Source organism: Poeciliopsis prolifica, unplaced genomic scaffold (assembly GCF_027474105.1).
Source record: "Poeciliopsis prolifica strain line A6 unplaced genomic scaffold, Auburn_PproV2 SCAFFOLD151, whole genome shotgun sequence".
Lineage (NCBI taxonomy): Eukaryota > Metazoa > Chordata > Actinopteri > Cyprinodontiformes > Poeciliidae > Poeciliopsis > Poeciliopsis prolifica.
In genome coordinates, this window is record NW_026562526.1 from 414,005 (window position 1) to 433,586 (window position 19,582).

The window sequence follows — 19,582 nt, forward strand, 5'->3', positions numbered from 1 at the left end:
TACTGTTACATCAGAAATCTTGTCAGAGATATGGAATATTGATAACAATACATTTTCTCCAGGTGGAGGACATTGGGATTCGAAGGGAATGTGTTCTGAAAGGGCTCATCACCTTTCTTGGAGAGGATCCAGAAGACCTTATTAAGGAATACAGTGTAAGTTTCTTTTAAAGGTTTGAAGCCGCATCTTAACCCATTCAGGAAAATTGAAAAATTCAATGTCAGTTGCTTGTACCTTTTAAATTATTTCTGGCCTGCATTTTCTATATTTAAACATCTGTTTTAATACATCAGGCAGATTTGGTGTCAGAATTGTAAATTTAACATGGTTATGTCCTGCTTAAATCCAACAGTGGTGTGCTTTGCTATTCAGCAAAGACCATTATCTAACTTCACTATCAACTTCATTTCCTGTTCACCAATATAACAAACAAGTTAATAGAATGTTTTAGTCATGCTATTTTCATACCAGCTCCAAAATATCTGATAAGTAACAGAAATATGCATTTTGTGTTGATTTCCAACCTAAGATGACCATTGGCTTGGACTACTATTCTGCTTTGATGTATAATCTATGAATTTGTTTAAGCTAAAACCTGCAATATGACAAAACACATATAAAGTTACATCCTTGTATTATCTTTTCTAAAAACCTTAAAAATCACCCTTTGAGTTATTCAATTTTTAATGCAACTTTGAACTTGGAAAATTTATCAAGGATATTTCAGATGCCATAAACGATTCTCTTCAATTCACAAGCTGTACACTTGTACTTAATGCTTGCATTTATAAGGCTTTTATTTGTCAACTGACAGATTAGTTACAGTCTTCAAGTTTAACATAAGGTTTATCTCACTACAGGGCAGCTGTGGAGATGATGCCCAGATGGATCTCAAACAACTCACCCTGGCAATGTTTGTGATTCGGAAGAAGGGAGAGGGATTGGAAGAATCCCCAGAAGACATTGGCATTGAGGGAGTGGAGGTGTTGCATGACCTGACTTCAGTTGCCTCAGCATGTGCCCTGCTTCTGGGTTTGATATATGCCCTTAACCTGGCTTATCCGAAGCCTCTGCGCTTCACATTTGAAGTGTTTCAAAAAATCTTCATGCAACTTGACCAACACAAAATGTCTCCTAAAGTTCAGAATTTGTTTGGAAGACTTCAGACCTCTCAGTAAAGACAATTGTATGTTGTGCAAAATGACAGATTATTTTCTGTCTTTGTTTGAACATGAGGGGGCTGTGTTTTGGAAGCTTAACCTCAAGGGACTGAACTTTTTGAATTTCTTTTGGGACATTGTGCATATTAAAGCCACAGCATTAGTAGGCTGCTGTAGTATTGTTCACAGACACTTTCACAGTGTTTTTTCATATTTTTTTTTCAATTTGGATTAAGCAGTGCTTAATGTTTACTATTCTGTTCTGATGTCAGTTAACTTAAGTATCGGAGATGGTTTAAATGCTGCAAGCCATGACCCCACAACCTTGTTTGAAAGCATGTAGATGTTATTGCTTGTTTTCAGTTTGTTCTTGAAGATGTTAAAAACAGACACATGTTCTTACATTTTATGTAAAAACAGTTTAGGGATTGAGAATGTTGATTTTCTTTATTTCAGGAGGACTTGTGGTAAATCTGAAAAACATTGTTTTTCAGAGGAATACATCTGGATTCTACAAGCTCACACAGGGATGTCCAAAGTTTGTCCTGGAGAGCCATCAATGTGCAAATGTCAGATGGACTATTTCAATACCACCTTGCTGAATTTACACACCAGCAGACACTCAGCTGAGCAGAGGCATAGTAATGAGCACTTAATTTTATTTGGAGATTGGATTCATCTGAAAGTTGGAGGATGGTAGCTCTCCAGAACTGGACTTGGGGTACCCCATGTTCAGTTTACTAAAAAGCTAACTCAATTAAGCAGACAAGCAAAAGATCTGTGTAGTATGTTCAGTGCAAAATGTGTTGTGAAAAATCTGTAAGTTTGTGATTTCACAATAAAATTTAACATTTTCTATTTGTGCAGTGTAGATTTGTTATAACCAAGTTGAATTTTTGGGTAGTGTAAAGGAATTTTACTGCTATTGTAAAGCTAAAACATACTTTAAAAGTGATTTATATTTAAGCATTATTGTAAGTACAAAATATGCATAAACGACTTTGGGTAGTTTCATTTTTTAACTTAGAACAACTTACATTTTTGAGTTGACTTTCTATAAATTTAAGTAAGATGGATTTAACATTTGTATATGAAATAAAGTAAATAAATTGCGTTAGACTGACCTAAATTTATCAAGTTAAACTAAAAAAATTATGTTGATCCAACTTAATTGAATTACTTGTTACCTACAGAAGTAATTCAATTAAGTTGGATCAACTTTTTTCTTTTTAGAGTGTGGAAGCTGCTTCATCGCCTCTGTGTCTTCTGGTTCTTTCTGATTCTGGAACCGATCCAAAAGAACCGGTTCAGATCCAGCTCCTGGTTTTTAAGGAGGTATGATTCTTCATTTGGAAGAATCACTATTTCCATCTGCAGTGGAAGAAAAGAAGAAACTGGTCATAAAAGACAGATCATCAGTTCAGCAGCTGTCCTCCAGGGGGCAGTAGAGACATCAGAGAAATTCATCATTTCATTTTTATACTAACTCCCAGCATGACTGACTCTTTCAGGTTTATCAGAAATCTCTGGGACTTTTAGTTTGTTGTTAAATCCAAATGAATTTGCTTTTATTTCACCACTACTGAAAAAGTAGAACTTGTAATTTACTTGAGAGTTTCCAGTCTAAAGTCTGAACTGGCTGCCAGGTCACACAGCTGCTCCACATCTGGATCCGTCAGCCTGTTGTCAACCAGGTCCAGTTCTGCCAGATGGGACGGGTTGGACCCCAGAGCCGAAACCAAAGACAAACAGCTGAACCCAGTCAGGCTGCAATTCCTGAGTCTGAATAAAAAAATCATTCAATGCCTTTAAAATCACTTTATGTGTAAATACAGTAAAATAATAACTACTGACATTAAACCGTTGAGTTGATGTTGTTTTTGTTCTGTTGGGTTATATTGTGTTTTATTCTGCTTTTTTATTATTGTGTGATATTGTTCATGAGTTTAAATCCTGTTGGTTTGTTCCCACCAACACCAGTTAAACTCAATCAGTTACAAGGTTCATCAACAACATAAAGGTCAGATTTTATTTTCCTGGTATAAGGTATTAAACATCATATCATTATAGCAATTCAATTATTTATCAGTTCCCCATAATAAAGACACTGATGGTGCTTTTACTTTGAAAGTACATTTTTGGTTTCAGAGTTCACTTTTTAAAATCACCATGAATAAAAATACAGCAGAGAAATTTCATTAATATTAACAATAATCTTTTTTTAACCATTTATCAGGTTAATTTGTGAGATATTTTGTAGTTTTCAAGACTTCAACTTTATTCCACAATGTCGATAAAGTCACATCTAAGATAAAATGATTGATTCTAACATGTGGTTTTTCTGCTGCACGTTAATAATATCATTTCTATGATATGCCGCCTGAAGGAAACGGTGTGCAGACTCTCTGTCCAGGTTCAGATGAACGTGTCTCACCTCAGTGTTTGGAGCTTGCAGTCAGGACTCTGCAGAAAGCCACACAGCTGCTCCACGCCTGCATCCTGCAGCCTGTTGCTGCTCAGATCCAGATGTTTCATGGAGGAGGGGTTGGACTTCAGAGCTGAGGCCAGATGTGCTCCACTGCTGGCTGATAAACTGCAGTTTATCAGCCTAAATAAATCAGAAAACACAAAGTACATAGTCACCCACACTTTTACATCTCAAATCAACAGATGACGTCTTATGTGATCTGTTTCTTTATGACCAATGTAATTCAAATAAAATATAAAGACTCCATGTCATCTTCTATCCACATCGATAGAAACCATTTTCTTGACAAAATATGTCCAGCAGTGATCACATGATGTCTTAGTAAAATGGTGCACTTTGACCCCAGATGTCTGATCATTGTTTTCTGATGGGGACTAGAAAAGCAGAGAGACACGAGCCCTTCATTAAACTTCACCTGAAACTGTTTACAGTCAGACCTGGTCAGACTGACAAAATATTAGAACTCTGTAGAAAACACAAAGTATGACATGGAGTTAAAACCACAATAAGAGTGAAAGCACGACCCCTTGTGGCAAATCTGTGGAAGAGCACATGCCCACTCAGACAATATTGGTGAGACACAAAAGGGGAAACAGAAAAATATTGTCCCTAAATGTTCTGTAATTGTTTAAGGAACTTTAACCAACAAAGACCTGTAGCTTATGCTGCACATTCTCCTGCCAGTTGCAAGGAAAAGTGGAGGAAATGATCTCTGCTGACTAAAACAGAACAGACACACAGATAGAAACAAGTTAATGAAGCAGCTCACCGCAAACCTCAAGATGGACTCCAGTGATTGAATCCTTAAATGTTTAATTCTGTGAAAAATACCCTGTCAAGAATTATTTGTTTGTATCCATGTTTGTTCAATGATTTTTAATCAAAGTAAAAACAAAATTTGACTCTTGATTGGGATTGAAGGCACTGAATGTGACTGATTTTGCTAACAACTGTTTTAATAACCTGATGGTAAATGTAAATTCAGAAGAATGATCAATAATATTCTTGATTTAGATTTTAAAAACTAAGTTAAACATTCCAACATGTTAATATACACAGAACCTAAAAGCAGCAACATAGACATGAATCTATTACCTCAGACTCTGGAGTCTGCAGTTTGGACTCTGGAGTCCTGCGAACAGAAGCTTCAGTCCTGACTGGGGCAAGCAGCCATAGCTCAGGTCAAGCTCCTCAAGATGGAGGGGTTGGACTTCAGAGCTGAAGCCACAACTTCACAGTGAGTGTGAGACAGGCCACAGAACGTCAGTCTGCAGGGAGACATGCATGAACCGCACCGGATCACTGCTTCATTCTCCAGTTCACTTCAACTCTGACGTCTGTTTTAGAAGGTGCTCAAGGTTTCTGATAGTCAGAATCCTCTGCAGAAATTAGTTCTGGTCATTTCTGTTGTCTAAGCAACAATTTTCAAAACGTTTTTTGAGTTTTCCAATTAAACATGACATTTTTTCTAAATAGCAGCTGAAAAGCCAGACACATGAAGACCAGCCCATGCTTCCTGGGGAAGTTTCTGATCGTACTTGGTTGCACTAACAGTTTGTTCTTATTTGACTCATTATTAGTTTATAATAAGTGAGTAAGAAATGAATCTAAATGAATTTGTTATTCCTGTGCTGCTGTATTCTGGGGTTTCAGGGTCTTTGACTCACACAAACTTCCTGCAGTTCCTCACAGCTGGGATGAGTCTGCGCCGTCCTTCCTTGGACGCGTTGTACCTCACTAGCTCCATTTCATCTAGAACCTCTTCTGACATCTGCAGAATGGAGGCCAGAGCTGAGCAATGGATCTCAGAAAGTTCACACTTTGATTTGTTCTTTGACTTCAGGAACTCTTGGATCTCCTGATAAACTGAATGGTCCTGCATTTCCACCAGACAGTAAAAGATGTTGATGCCTCTGTCAGGAGAAATTTCTCCAGAGCTTGTCTTCTTCAAGTTGTTGATGATTCTCTGTATGACATCTGGACTGGTGTCGGTCTGAGGCAGCAAACCTGCCACAAGTCTCGGTTACAGGGCAAAGCGAAAGCATGAAGGAAACGAACAAACAAATTCATGTGGCCATTCATGAATTTTAGAGATCTCCTCAGAACTTGATCCAGAAATAGATCCATAGACTGACCAGGACGATCACTGATTCTAGAACTTGATGATGGATCTGAGTCGCTGGGTTTTCCTTTTTTGATGCCATCCAGGAACTTCTCCATCACCTCTGAGTTGCTGCTGGTGAAACAGTGGAACATGTAGACTGCAGCCAGAAACTCCTGAATGCTCAGATGAACAAAGCAGTAGACTGGTTTCTGGAAGATCAGATTCTCTCTTTTGAAGATCTCTGTACAAACTCCTGAGTACACTGAGGCCTCTGTGACCTCCAGACCACACTGCTCCAGGTCTTCTTGGTAGAACATGATGTTTCCTTTCTCCAGATGTTCAAACGCCAGCCTCCCCAGCTTCAGAAGAACTTCCCTGTCAGCCTCCATCAGCTCCTGTGGACTTGTCTCATGTCCTCCATGGTACTTGTTGTTCTTCCTCTTTGTCTGGACCAGCAGGAAGTGTGAGTACATGTCAGTCATGGTCTTGGGCAGCTCTCCTCTCTGCTCTGAGGTCACCATGTTCTCCAGAACTGTAGCAGTGATCCAGCAGAAGACTGGGATTCCACATGATGTGGAGGCTCCTGGAGGTCTTGATGTGGGAGATGATTCTGCTGGACAGCTCTTCATCACTGAACCTCTTCCTGAAGTACTCCTCCTTCTGGGTGTCGCTGAAGCCTCGTACTTCTGTCGCCCTGGTAACACATGAAGGAGGGATCCGATTGGCCGCTGCAGGTCTGGAAGTTATCCAGATGAGAGCCGAGGGAAGCAGGTTCCCCTTGATGAGGTTTGTCAGCAGAACGTTGACTGATGATTTCTGTGTGACGTCAGAAACCAGCTGACTGCTGCTGAAGTCCAGTGAAAGTCTGCTTTCATCCAGGCCATCAAAGATGAAGAGGAGTTTGCAGCCAGCCAGCTGCTCTGCTGGGAGCTTCTGGAGTGTTGGATGGAAAACATGGAGCAGGGAGAGAAGACTGTGCTGCTGATCTCTGATCAAGTTCAGCTCCCTGAACGAAAGCAGAACCACCACACTGACATCTTGGTTCTCCAAGCCCTCTGCCCAGTCCAGAGTGAACTTCTGCACTGAGAAGGTTTTTCCAACACCAGCGACGCCGTTGGTCAGAACCACTCTGATGGCTCCATGTTGGTCAGGGAAGGTTTAAAGATGTCATGGCACCTGATTGGAGAGTCATGGAGGTTCTGGATCTTGGCAGCTCTCTCCAGCTTCACCTCATGCTGGGTATTAACCTCTTCACTTTGTCCCTCTGTGATGTAGAGATCAGTGTAGATCCTGTTGAGGAGGGTTCTACTTCCTGTTTCATCACTTCCTTCAGCCACACATTCACATCTCCTCCTCAGACTGATTTTATGTTCCTGAAGAACCTGCTGCAGAACAACATCTGCTGAAAATGAGACAAACAACAATAAAAACGATGTATTTATGTGTTCATCGCGCAACGCGAAATACAGTTTTCAGAAATTAGATCATTAGGGGCCATTTATTCTCACCTTGAAGAAGGCAGTTCTCATTGGCTATTTGAAGTGCAATTCCAATTTCAGGTCTTTTTCCACACTGGGAACTGGGAGGCTGTCCAAATGGGGCAGACTGGTCCCAGTGTGAGCTGATGTGTTGCTGATGGTTTCCATAGTTTGTAGAAATTGAACACTTCAAACATTTCACGACCAAAATCCCAGGACTGTTTTTCTGCACATAAATGTACTTTTTGTCTCTGACAAAAAAAATTACATATTGGGATAAAATTGGCAATTAAATAAATTACCAATGTATTTAATGAATTCACCATATTAAAAATATTCTTTCTCTGTCCTTCAGTTACTCTGTGTTCTCAGTACATACCAGTAATCAGTACATAATCTGTTGGTCAGTATCTACTGACCAACATCTTGGATAATCCAGGAAGTTGGTGAAGTGTCAGCATTTCCAACAGAAACCTCTTCTGGGTCTCATCCACAGAGATGCCTGGGGGCATTAGCTACCCTAATCTACCCTAACCGGCCTACCCCACCAGAGTTTGTTCAGATTTTAATGTTTAATATTAAAATATGGTTGCATCCTCTTAGAGCAGACTGACTGAACTGAGTCTCCCAGCTTTCATAGTTCTGAGAGCCAAGCTTTAGCGTCAGCCTCTGCAGGGATGGATAAACTGGTCCTTCTAACCTGCTGGCTGGAAACATTGAAGAGCTTTAAAACCAGGTGTCAGTGCATATGGGGCTCTTAGAAGACAGTGAGACATGCAGGTATTTGTCTAATCCATGTACCTCAGAAATCAGCTCAATTCGTTGAGTTTTGCTTGTCGGTTCTCAGATTTATTTTTCTTTTGTTTTTTTCCCCTTTTCTGTATTTTGGGATTGATTTCCTGACATCTTTTCAGCCTGACTTTGCAGTAAGTCGACTCACAGAGCTTTCTCATATATTATTGATAAATAGAACAATTTTGTTCAGTAGGTATTAAGTTACATAGATTTAATCCATGCTGACATCAATGACAGCCTCTCCTGCATGTTTTATTTTAGTGGCTGCTAAACTTAGAAAACCCTCCACTTCCTGCTTTATCTGCTTATTTTCACTCTTTCACCTTTTTTCAGTAATCCGGGATCATCTGAGAAGTTTAAAGGATCAACTTTGGATGAGTTGCTTCTCATGGACAGAAATCTTGGTGGCATCATTTCGTCTTGCTCTGAATTCACACCAAACATCTTGAGAACTAAACAGAAAACAGAATCAAGGCACATTTTCAAGGCTACAGAAGAAGTACAACAGATCAAGTTTAGTTTTAAATATCGAAAAAATCATAATTTTGTATTCAACCACAGTTCATGGAAAGTAAGTAGAAAATAAAAGACCTTAGATAAAACTCTCACCTTGTCCGATGATTCTGAGCTCAGAATGGTTTCTGTTTCGTTTCTCTTGCCCAAACTTACAAGAAATCACATGACCCATTCCAGGAAGTGACTGTGTGTGTGTGTGTGTGTGTCAGTGTGTGTGTGTGTGTGTGTGTGTGTGTGTGTGTGTCTGTGTGTGTGTGTGTGTGTGTCAGTGTGTTTGGGTGTGTGTGTGTGTAGGTGTGTGTGTGTGTCAGTGTGTGTGTGTCAGTGTGTGTGTCAGTGTGTGTGTGTGTGTCAGTGTGTGTGTGTGTCAGTGTGTGTGTGTGTCAGTGTGTGTGTGTGTGTGTGTGTGTGTGTGTGCAGAAGTGAGAACCAGACAGAGAATAAAATCTGGAGCTCAAACAGAAAGCAGATGACTGTTAGGGTTGAACATACTTTAATAAAGACAGAAAAGACAAACAGTCGGTATTCTTGCTACTCGCGAGGAGAACGGACAGAGATGATCTTCAGTTACAATCTCCTGTCTCTCTGAAACACATTTGTCTGCTCCTCACTTTTATTGTTTCAGGATCCCTAAATCACAAAGACGCTGCAGCTGCAAAGAGAGGGGAAACAATTCATCACACAGCTACAGCGTCAAATGTTATTCACTAACTAACACAGAAATGATCCTGGACTAGATAATCTCGTTCCTGACACAAAGTCCAGCAGAATATACTGTGATTCTTCACAGTGACAGTTTTATAGCATTCCAGCAACTCAGCGAAGCAGAACTCTTCACCAAGAGATAAAACTTCAGGAAAACACTCTCTGCTCTGTCAGTGAGGCCTTCTGAGAAATGAATCAGAGCAGATCAACAATATAGAAACATTCTTAATTCTATAATGAGATTAACTTAAAGGAAAGCATAAAATAAATATACTTTATAAAGATCAATGAGAATAACAAATATTTGATTAATTATATCACAATTTCTCCAACACTGATGTTCTCACAGGCTGCAGTTTGTTGTCATCCACTAAGAGATTCGCGGTTTTTTGTGAACCTTCCAGTTATTTTTCTTCTAATTGGTCTTCAGCCACAATTTTGGACAAATCTTCTTGTTTTTTAGAGCAACAGATCAATTGGGAGAAACTGGTGTCAAATCTGTGTAGGAGGAGCATGAAGCCTTTATCCCATCACAATCGGCCAATAGGAGAGCTCAAATTTTACGACGCTGTTAACTGCTGAGAACATTAACATGCAATAATGAAAATTAAACTACTGCAGATCACATGCATAAAAAATCATTGTAATTAACCACAGTAACGAGATATTTCAATAAAAATGCTACAAACATGTTAATAATTACTGGTATCAATATTTATTGATCTAAACAGAAGTTGCTTGATGTGCATCGTCTCCTTCAGTCGATTTATTTGTTAAATTCAGATCTAAACTGAAGACAAGCAGAAATTGTTCTTTTTGAATTCTCCAGGAAGAATATCGTCCAGATGTTGCATTTTACTTTTTTGTTGTTCATCATTTTGACAGAAAAAAATAATTCCATCATAATTTACATTCACCAGTCAGTTTCATGGTGACACTGTTGACATTGGCGAGTCAGCTGCATTTCATTTTCAGCTGATTTAATCACTCAACAAGTTGAAGCAATATTCAAAAGCCCATCACACAGAAAGCAAATGAACACATTAAACCCCCACTGTGCTCCCAATAAGTACATTTAAAAATCACAGTGAAACCTCACTAGCTCCATTTCATCTAGATTATGAGACTCTCATCGCACAGCCTCACAACTTCCCTCTGACCTTCATTACAAGAAACGCACAATCTTTCCCTAAGGGAACAGCAGCTTGTCCTGCAGGTTTCAGATTGGTTTTTGCTCCAGAAGTCCTGATGCAAATGATTACATGACCTCCTCTGCAGCCAGCGATGCTAAACAAGCCTGTTAATCTGATTAAACTCAGGGATGTGAAGGAAAAGCAGCATGGAGAAACACTGTGTACAAAAACATAGCTTGTCTAAAATATATAAATCTAAATTCAGTTTGAAACAAATTTACAAGCAAATAAAAAAATCTTTCTGATGAAATGTATTTGTGTAGCACATTGAGTAAGACTTTATTTGACAAGACTGACGTGATTCAGTCATGAACGCGAAGAGAACTTTAAAAAGACTGTCGATAAATAACCAGACTTTAATGCAAAGTCAGCACTTTTAATGCAACTTTTAGAGCAACTAAGTTGCTGAACCAGCATTTCATGGCAGTAACAAATAAAATATATCCAACTTATTAACATTGAGTTTAATTCTGATTATTTTCCTTTGGAAAATTAATGGCAATTAAATTAAAAATATTCAAGAAATAGTGTCACAAGAATAAAACAATACTAAATTATGGCAAAACAAACTGAAGTATTTAATAACAAGCAAATAAGAAATGACATGAAACCATAATAAACAGTATTAAAATAAAAGAATGAAATCAAATTTTTGATTTAACTAGACCATAAATGGCGTTGGAAGACTCGTTTTAACAATGGAAAGCTAAGATGTCAAATTATAAATAAAATTCAATATTTTATAAACAGAAAGTTGTTTATTATATAATAATTATGCAGACAATTCCACATTCTTCAGAAGAATTAAAATGCATCTGATTATTATCATCTAAATAACTACATGTTTATTGCAATGGGTAATTTAAACATTATGACATATGAGAGCTCAGAACTGATCAACTAAAATTCATTTCAAGTTGGATTAAAATTATTAATTTGATCCTGGGAGCTAAAACTGTTTTCCACTCTTAAAAAATAAAATGATTTTCATCCAGGAAGATTTGATCCAGATTATTTTCTTCAGTTAATCCTCAGTGAAATTAAAAATCACCAATATTCAGAAGCTGAATATTGTTTTTAATGACTGAAGATGACGTGAATATGAGAGGGTGAAACATTTGGCTGATTATTAAAGAGCATCAGAATGTTGCCCCCTGGTGGCTGCCCCTGAACTGCAGGCGGCGCTCTGAGGCGATGCTTTCCTCCAGGTGAGCAGCAGAAACTCACCTGCAGAAACTCACCTGCAGAAACTCACCTGCAGAAACTCACCTGCCGCGTCAGACAGGAAGCAGAACCATAACAGGAAACCAAACATGGTGTAAATGAGCGCAGAGCGGTTCTGTTTGAAACACCAACACTCAATCAATCAGAACCATAATTAGACATTAAACGCAACAAGCCAAAAGCCAAAGGAACAAAAACATTTTAAAAAATGTAAAAAGGGAAAATTTAAATGAAAATGATTAATTAATTAGAAACCCTGAAATTAACTGGATTAAAATGTTCAATCAAGTTCAAGTTGGAACAGAACATTTTGAGGATTTGGATTTTCTGTCAGCTTTAGGTTTCTGCTGTTAAGAATTAAAAAGAGGAATAACTTGATTTAGCTCATTAATTAATTCCCCTTGTCCTGGATTCCTGTGTTTCAATATATGTGCAGAGAGAAAGAGCAATCATACAACATCAGACTTCAGATATTCAGAGTTTTATCCAGAGAAAATCAATGCAAGAAGAATGTTACAATAAGCATCTCACCTAGATTATCAAAGTCCAAGACATGACAAAACAGAAACAATTAACTGAGTAAAAAGGGAAACAGAAACAAACAAAAGATGCATCTTCTGGGAAACTCTCACTCAGCACAAAGAGATTCGGACTTCTGATGTGAAACCAACCATTTTATAATAATGTGTATTCTCCTCATTTGAATATATGCATTAGGAGGTGTGTTTTCCTTTGTGTGGGCTGTCTTAATGTTCATTTTATTACCTCTGAGACCCACTGAAACACCCAGCTCTTCTCATACCAGCCTCTGTCCAGACTGATATATGACGTGCAGCTGCAGCGTTATCTCTGCCTCAAAATGATTCAACAAGAAACCAGTTGGTGTTTTTAAACCAAGCTTGCACAAAATGTAATGCTAAATAATGACGATAAGTTGGATCTATAACTAACTCATTAAAAACATGCTTTTTAATGCTTAAAGAAATATATCAATATGTTTGGTTATATGTTGGAACAGACTTCTATAGTTTTTAATATTTGTCTGAACTATTCAACCCTGAGTAAAGAATTTATTGCCCTGATAGCCAATACACTCCCTGTCTGAAATGTTCCTTAGAGAGTATAAGACTGCTTTCTGATTAGACATTTATGTAAGTTCACAGAGTCACCAGTTGTCTTAGTTTGGATCTGTATCTAAGTTTATCGTAAACGTTAACTTGTGTACTATTGTGCTACTTTAAAATTCTATTTCAACGCTGTGTTCAGTTCCTGTTGTCCCGTTTCCTGGTCTGCTACCTGCGACCAGACGCTGAGCGCTCAGCCTCTGCTCACCTGTTCTGCCTTTAACATCATTTGCTCAGCAACCTGCGTCGACCTCTGACCCGCTCTCTATGACACAATGAACTGTTAGGAAATAAAACCTGAAAGCAAACACAAATTCTTCTGTAGAGAAAGAATTTAAGAACAAAAACATTTTCTTCATGCTGAGTTTATTCAGTAAAAAGTTGTTTATATTCAGAGGTTTTAATGCAGAAGAGAAAAACAGAGTTTGGACGATTATCATGAGTGAAACGGCTGCTAACATGTTATACTGCTGTGAGGTCAGAGGTCAGAGTGATAGGCACTAGGTGATGCTGGTGATCCTCAGGCGTTTCCAGGGCAACTAGGGCTGCTTCTGCTGCATCTCCCTCCAGCTCTTCCACAGCAGCAGGTCGCGGCTCTTCCCCAGGGCGACCAGCCAGCGGGGCAGCCGGATGCCGTTGAACTGGCCCACGCCGTCGTCTCGGCCCATCGCCAGCAGCATGGACACGTAACCTAGCAACCGGCACAGGGTGAGCGAGGGTCAGGCGACACGCCGACCGCCTGCCTCAGGGGGAGCCTACCTGTGCGATACGGCGTCAGCGGCTTCTCGCTCAGGCTGTTGATGATGTTGGACACGGCGATGTAGGCGTGGAGCCCGGCGTGGTACGCCAGCTTCGCCTCGCACAGGTCGGCGCAGTCGCCAACGGCGAAGATGTTAGAGAACCCCTCGACCTGCAGGTACTGGTTGACCTTCAGCGCCCCGTCAGCAGCCATGCTGCCCGCTGGAGGCACACACAATATCAGGTCAATAACCGATCAATAACGGTCACTATCCGATCAATAACAGGTCAATATCCAATCAATAACCGATCAATAACGGGTCACTATCTGATCAATAACAGGTCACTGTCCAATCAATAACAGGACAATATCCGATCAATAACAGGTCAATATCCAATCAATAACGGGTCACTGTCCAATCAATAACAGATCAATATCCAATCAATAACGGGTCACTATCCGATCAATAACAGATCAATATCCAATCAATAACAGATCAATATCCGATCAATAACAAATGGGACCATCAGCTGATTGGAGGTCTCGGAGACTAAAAGCTGCTAAATCCCTGCAGTTTGATGCTAAGCTAGCAGCTGATAATGTTTGTAAAGTTAAAGTCTAAATGAGCAGCAATTTGTCTCATTTAGTCGGTTATGAGACAAATTTACACTTTTATTCAGTTTCAAACCAAATATTTAGCTCAGTGTGTATCTAGCATCACATTACGCTAAATATTTAGCTGTCAAGCTAAATATTTGCTTTGCTAGCTAAACATTTAGCTTGCCACGTAACTATTTAGCTTATTGTGTAGCTAAATATTTAGCCACACACTGACATCTGGAAATGAAAGAACAACATGGAGCGTATATGACTGAAAAAAGAATCACTATTTCTTCTCATCACAGTTTAAATCTCCCAAATTCCTTTGAACAGCGCCCCCCGGTGGAGCCACAGCGCCCCCGGTGGAGCCACAGCGCCCCCGGTGGAGCCACAGCGCCCCCGGTGGAGCCACAGCGCCCCCCGGTGGAGCCACAGCGCCCCCCGGTGGAGCCACAGCGCCCCCCGGTGGAGCCACAGCGCCCCCCGGTGGAGCCACAGCGCCCCCCGGTGGAGCCACAGCGCCCCCCGGTGGAGCCACAGCGCCCCCCGGTGGAGCCACAGCGCCCCCCGGTGGAGCCACAGCGCCCCCCGGTGGAGCCACAGCGCCCCCCGGTGGAGCCACAGCGCCCCCCGGTGGAGCCACAGCGCCCCCCGGTGGAGCCACAGCGCCCCCCGGTGGAGCCACAGCGCCCCCGGTGGAGCCACAGCGCCCCCCGGTGGAGCCACAGCGCCCCCCGGTGGAGCCACAGCGCCCCCGGTGGAGCCACAGCGCCCCCCGGTGGAGCCACAGCGCCCCCCGGTGGAGCCACAGCGCCCCCCGGTGGAGCCACAGCGCCCCCCGGTGGAGCCACAGCGCCCCCCGGTGGAGCCACAGCGCCCCCCGGTGGAGCCACAGCGCCCCCCGGTGGAGCCACAGCGCCCCCCGGTGGAGCCACAGCGCCCCCCGGTGGGGACCCACCCAGGCTGGAGGCGTAAGCTCCAGAGTTGATCCTGATGCCGGTGCAGCAGATGATCAGGTCCGTCTCCAGAGTTTCTCCCTTGTCCGTTTTGACCTGTAGGTTCTTCTGGGTCCGGTTCAGCGGCAGCTCAGACAAGTTGGACACCTTCTGACCTGAAACACAGCAGTAGGTTGTCCAGAACCTGGGAAGGACCAGCTAACGGCTAGCAGCTAACGGCTAGCAGCTAGCGTACCCAGAACCAGTTCCACTCCCTTCTCCAGCAGAACTTCCTTGGCCTGCTGCCTGACGCTCTGGACCAGCTGCGGGTCGGCCAGCCCGATCCTGGAGTGGATCAGAACCACCTGGAAGAGAAACAGAGATGAGGATGGAGTCCTGAGCGCCGGGTTCTGCAGGTTCCGGAGGCCCAGACCAACTGGGTTCATGCACAGCAGACTTAACGTCAGATTTATGTATTTCTGTCCCTTCTGGGCCTCCGTAGCCCTCAGGCGTCACTTTCATTCTGAAAATCATTTTGTGACCCAACCTTGGAGTCTCCCGACCCCAAGGGTTCCCGAGCCCCCAGGTTAGGAACCCGGTCCTGCAGGGACCACCCAGAAGCAGAACTGGAGGCGGTTCTGATCCGATTCATGGAGTCAGAGAAGCAACTCAGAACTTAAGCTGGACCCAACAGAACCTTCAGGTCTAGTGTGAACCCGTTTTAGCAGGGGTAACGGAACCAGAACCTTTCATACAGAGTGAAGGGTAAAGTTCTGTTGAGTACTGCAGAACCCAACCAGAGCCAGAACCCGACCAGAGCCAGAACCCGACCCACCTTCTTGTCTGGATACTCCGTCTTGATCTCAGCTGCCATCTCCACCCCTGTAGCTCCGCCCCCGACCACCAGAACCGAGTCCGCCGCCTGGATCTGGACCCACACACACACACAGAGCCAGTGAGCGGCGTCCTGTCCCATCATCCTCTCTGTCCTCCTCTGTCTCACCTGTCCCACCATGTCCTCGTACGCCGTCACGCCGTCCTGCAGCGACGCCTCGATGTTGAACTTCCCAGGGAACGGACCATCAGAACCGGTACACAGGATCAGGTGGGAATACTGGACCTCCTGTGGTAGGGGAACATCGGTCAGAGCTCAGCTGGCCGGCAGGGGGCAGCAGCAGCTCCCGCCCCACGCCGCCCCGCCTCACCCTGCCGCCCTGTAGAACCACCAGCTGCCGCTCCGGGTCCACGCGCTCCACGCGACCCTGCAGGAAGCTGGTTCCGAACGTCTCCGCAAACGGGATGAAGGTCCGCTGGGCGAAGCCTGGGGTCAGAGGTCAGAGGTCAGGGAGTGCAGGGGGCAAGCAGCGACAGGTCGGAGCGGTCGGTACCGGGCTGCACTGAGGCCCGCAGCGACGCCACGTTGTGGTGGAAGGAGTCCCGCAGGTCCAGCAGGGTGAAGCCGAACCCGGCCGAACGGAGCTGCTGCGCCGCCGCGATGCCGCCGAACCCGCCGCCCACCACTACCACATGGACCCCGTCCGGAACCGAGACCTGGGCCCCCATCTGGAGACACACACACAATTCAGCACCGAACCTTCGACCGCACCTCAGAATCTGTGCAGAGCTTGGCCTCTAACTGGTCCCGGTTCGGGAAGCAGGTGGATCGGAACCAACCCTCAGAGATCCTACCTCTGTGAAGCTAACTGATCCTGACTGGACCGGTTCCGTTCGCCAGGAGTTCTGCAGAAGATCACGGCTCCGGTTTCCCGGTTCTGAACGTTTCTGAAGGAGGGAGGGAAAAGTTCGGTTCTGACCCGGTAAACACGTCGGTTCCGAACCCCCCGGAACCCGTCATGAAACCAGTTCAGAACCCAGCACGAGTCCCCCCAGAACCCTGTGACGTCACACGCAGCTGACGTCACGCGGGACGTAAACTCACCTGCCGCAGGTTCGGAACTCGGATCCAGTTTCAGTCCAAAGATCACAGCTGCTTTTTCCTCCTTCAGCCCCGCCCTCCTCTATCTGACGTCAGCAGCTCTGCGCCAATCAGAGCGCATCCGCTCCTCATGAAGGGAGGCTGTGGTGCGTTCATGGACCGCAGGAAAACAAAAAACAAGCAGAGCTGATGCTACAGAAGCAAAGTTCTGTCTTTAGTCTTCCTGCCGGTTCTGTTGGATCTGCCGATTTTGTTGGATCTGTTCTTTATTAAAGGATGGATTCGGTTCTGATGATTTGTGGGTCAGAACCAGTGCATCATGTTCACTGAACCCGAATTTATTTCCTACCAGTTCTCTCTGTGCTCCTCAGTGATCGGTTCTGATCCAATCAGCGGCTCTCCTGCTGACTCAGCACTTTTTTCTGCTGAGTCAGCATTAGGAAACTGCAAACCTGTGTCATAATGGGGGTGTGAAAGGTCATGAGGTCATGATGTAAGAAGTGGAGTCTTTCTACTGGAGGAGGTCAAACATCCCATATTGCAGCCGCTCTGTAATGCAGCCGGTTCTAACTGATGATTCCTGTTTGATCCGTCAAACAGAACTCCAGGATCCTGACTGGTTCTGGTTCTGAATCTTCCTCATCTAGAACCTCATCAACATCATGCATCAAAGGTTCTGCTTCACTGAGGAGAACCGGCCAAACCAGACCTGCAGCGCTATCAGAGAGGAGATCAGAACCAGGCGCAGCTCAAGATCTGCTCCAGTTCTTCTAACTCAGAACCACCAGAACCGATTAGAACCTACAAAACCACAAGAACCATCAGAACTACCAGAATCACAATCAGAACCACCAGAACCTCGCTTTATGCATGGTCTAGTTAAAGCATCATGGTACCAATCCGCACAGGCAGCAGTGAAAGCAGAACCAGAAGTCTGAGCAACAGAATGTGATTGGACCAGCAGAACCGGTCCTGCTTCATGTTTTCATCAGACTGCAGCTCCTTACCCTCACATCCTCCTCCAGCCCGACCAGAACCCTACAGTCCACCGGGCCGACTCAGAACCTGCAGAACCTCTAATGTTGGTCCTTCAGCCATAAGAACCTAAAATCTCCTGTTGAGGTTCCTGGTGAAATGAATCAAATATTAATGATGTAAAAGCGGTTTCAGCAGCAGCAGCTCCACGGTTCGGATGGGCACTGGACCTCTGGTCTACCTGTGTTTTTACACCGTAACGGTGACGTCATTCTTCAGAAAACTTCCAAGTTCTTCCCTGTTCCCCTGTAGTTCAGACCTGCTGTGTTTTAGCGCCTCCAGCGGAAGAATTGTGCTCTGCACCATGTTTAATTCCGACCGATCAGAATTCCGTCAAGTCAGCAGCAGTGACAGCAGCACACCGGAACAGGTTATTCTCCTGCCAAAATAAAAGCTGCCGGGGTTTTAATCTTTCAGTTCGGCAGCGAAGATTCTCTGCGAGCTGATCAATTAAGTCAGGGGTGTCCAAACTTTTTGCAAAGGGAGCCAGATTTGGTGTGTTAAAAACATAGGGGGCCAACCTTGGCGGACGTTCTTTACATATAACAGCAATTAATTTAAATAAATTTCAGCGAGCTGTTGTGTGTTTCACATTTGCTTTTTTATTTTAATTCAGCCATCTTAAGCATATGTTTTGATTCATTTGAAACATACATATCAAAATTCAATTGACATTGAAAATTGAAATTAAATATTCATTTAACTTCACTTTTTTAACACTAACTTTTTTGTAACAGTTGAAGAGAAGTAATTGTACTCTTGGGTGCAAATTACATTTGAAACATAAAAAAAATCTCAAAATGGGACTTTAATATTTACAGAATTTTTAAACACAATAAGAGAAATTGTCATATCAACAAGTGCAGGGCTCATTTAAAATATGACAGTAACTATAAATGTTGATTAGCACACCTCTCTCTGGCTTGGCGGCGCGGGGACAGGACGCTGCGCACTAGTGAAACGGTGAAAGGTTTGCAATGCTTTGCGATCAGCGCTGCTACCTCGTAACTAGCCTTTGTAGCATTCTCGTTTGACTCTCGAGCTTTTGTAAAATATTGCTGTGAGATTAAGCTAGCTTCAAGGTGTTTCAGTTTCTCGCTGCGTTCATTACCTGTGATCTTGTCATGTGCCTCAGCATGTTTAGTTTGATAATGTCGCTTCACATTGAACTCTTTAAAAACAGCCACTGTCTCTTTACAAATGAGGCAAACACAGTTGTTACGTATTTCAATGAAGAAATAGTCCAATTTCCACCCATCCTTGAACCGTCGGCCCTCGCAGTCAACTTTCCTCCTTTTGCTAATTGCCGCCATTTTAGAAAATTGGGGGGCCTCACATACTAATTTGCTGTTCCTATTTGAGCCTCTAGATGTCAGCACTTAGAACGCAAGTAATGTATTACACGCGGCCAGGCGTTATTGATTCTATGACGGAGGCTGCGGGCCGGATGAAAATTGACCACGGGCCGCATTTGGCCCCGGGCCGGACTTTGGACATGTCTGAATTAAGTCAACCGTTAGGACCAGTTCATCATTCTAACTGGCTAAACT

At 43.2% G+C, this 19,582-nt stretch overlaps 1 protein-coding gene and 1 pseudogene across 1 annotated transcript; both read right to left on the bottom strand.

The window, feature by feature from the left end:
* Nucleotides 1–2,169: 2,169 nt before the first annotated feature.
* Nucleotides 2,170–8,676, bottom strand: LOC129355955 (NACHT, LRR and PYD domains-containing protein 12-like; annotated as a pseudogene).
* A 4,476-nt stretch (nucleotides 8,677–13,152) lies between these two features.
* LOC129355957 (ferroptosis suppressor protein 1-like) lies at nucleotides 13,153–16,836 on the bottom strand. The gene is made up of 9 exons (XM_055025590.1): nucleotides 16,751–16,836; nucleotides 16,450–16,624; nucleotides 16,267–16,382; nucleotides 16,065–16,184; nucleotides 15,897–15,989; nucleotides 15,318–15,426; nucleotides 15,085–15,237; nucleotides 13,547–13,747; nucleotides 13,153–13,478 (listed from the first exon to the last, which is right to left on the bottom strand). The coding sequence occupies exons 2-9, from the start codon at nucleotides 16,622–16,624 to the stop codon at nucleotides 13,327–13,329; spliced, it is 1,119 nt and encodes a 372-aa protein (XP_054881565.1). The 5' UTR covers nucleotides 16,751–16,836; the 3' UTR covers nucleotides 13,153–13,326.
* Nucleotides 16,837–19,582: the final 2,746 nt, after the last annotated feature.

Bases quoted from the DNA above. Each gene is read 5' to 3' on its own strand.
- LOC129355957 (XM_055025590.1), bottom strand. From the start codon at position 16,624: ATGGGGGCCCAGGTCTCGGTTCCGGACGGGGTCCATGTGGTAGTGGTG. The intron at 16,383-16,449 runs GTACCGACCGCT...CTCTGACCCCAG, and splicing joins GCGGGCCTCAGTGCAGCCCG to GCTTCGCCCAGCGGACCTTC. The intron at 13,748-15,084 runs GTGGGTCCCCAC...GTGTGCCTCCAG, and splicing joins AGCTTACGCCTCCAGCCTGG to CGGGCAGCATGGCTGCTGAC.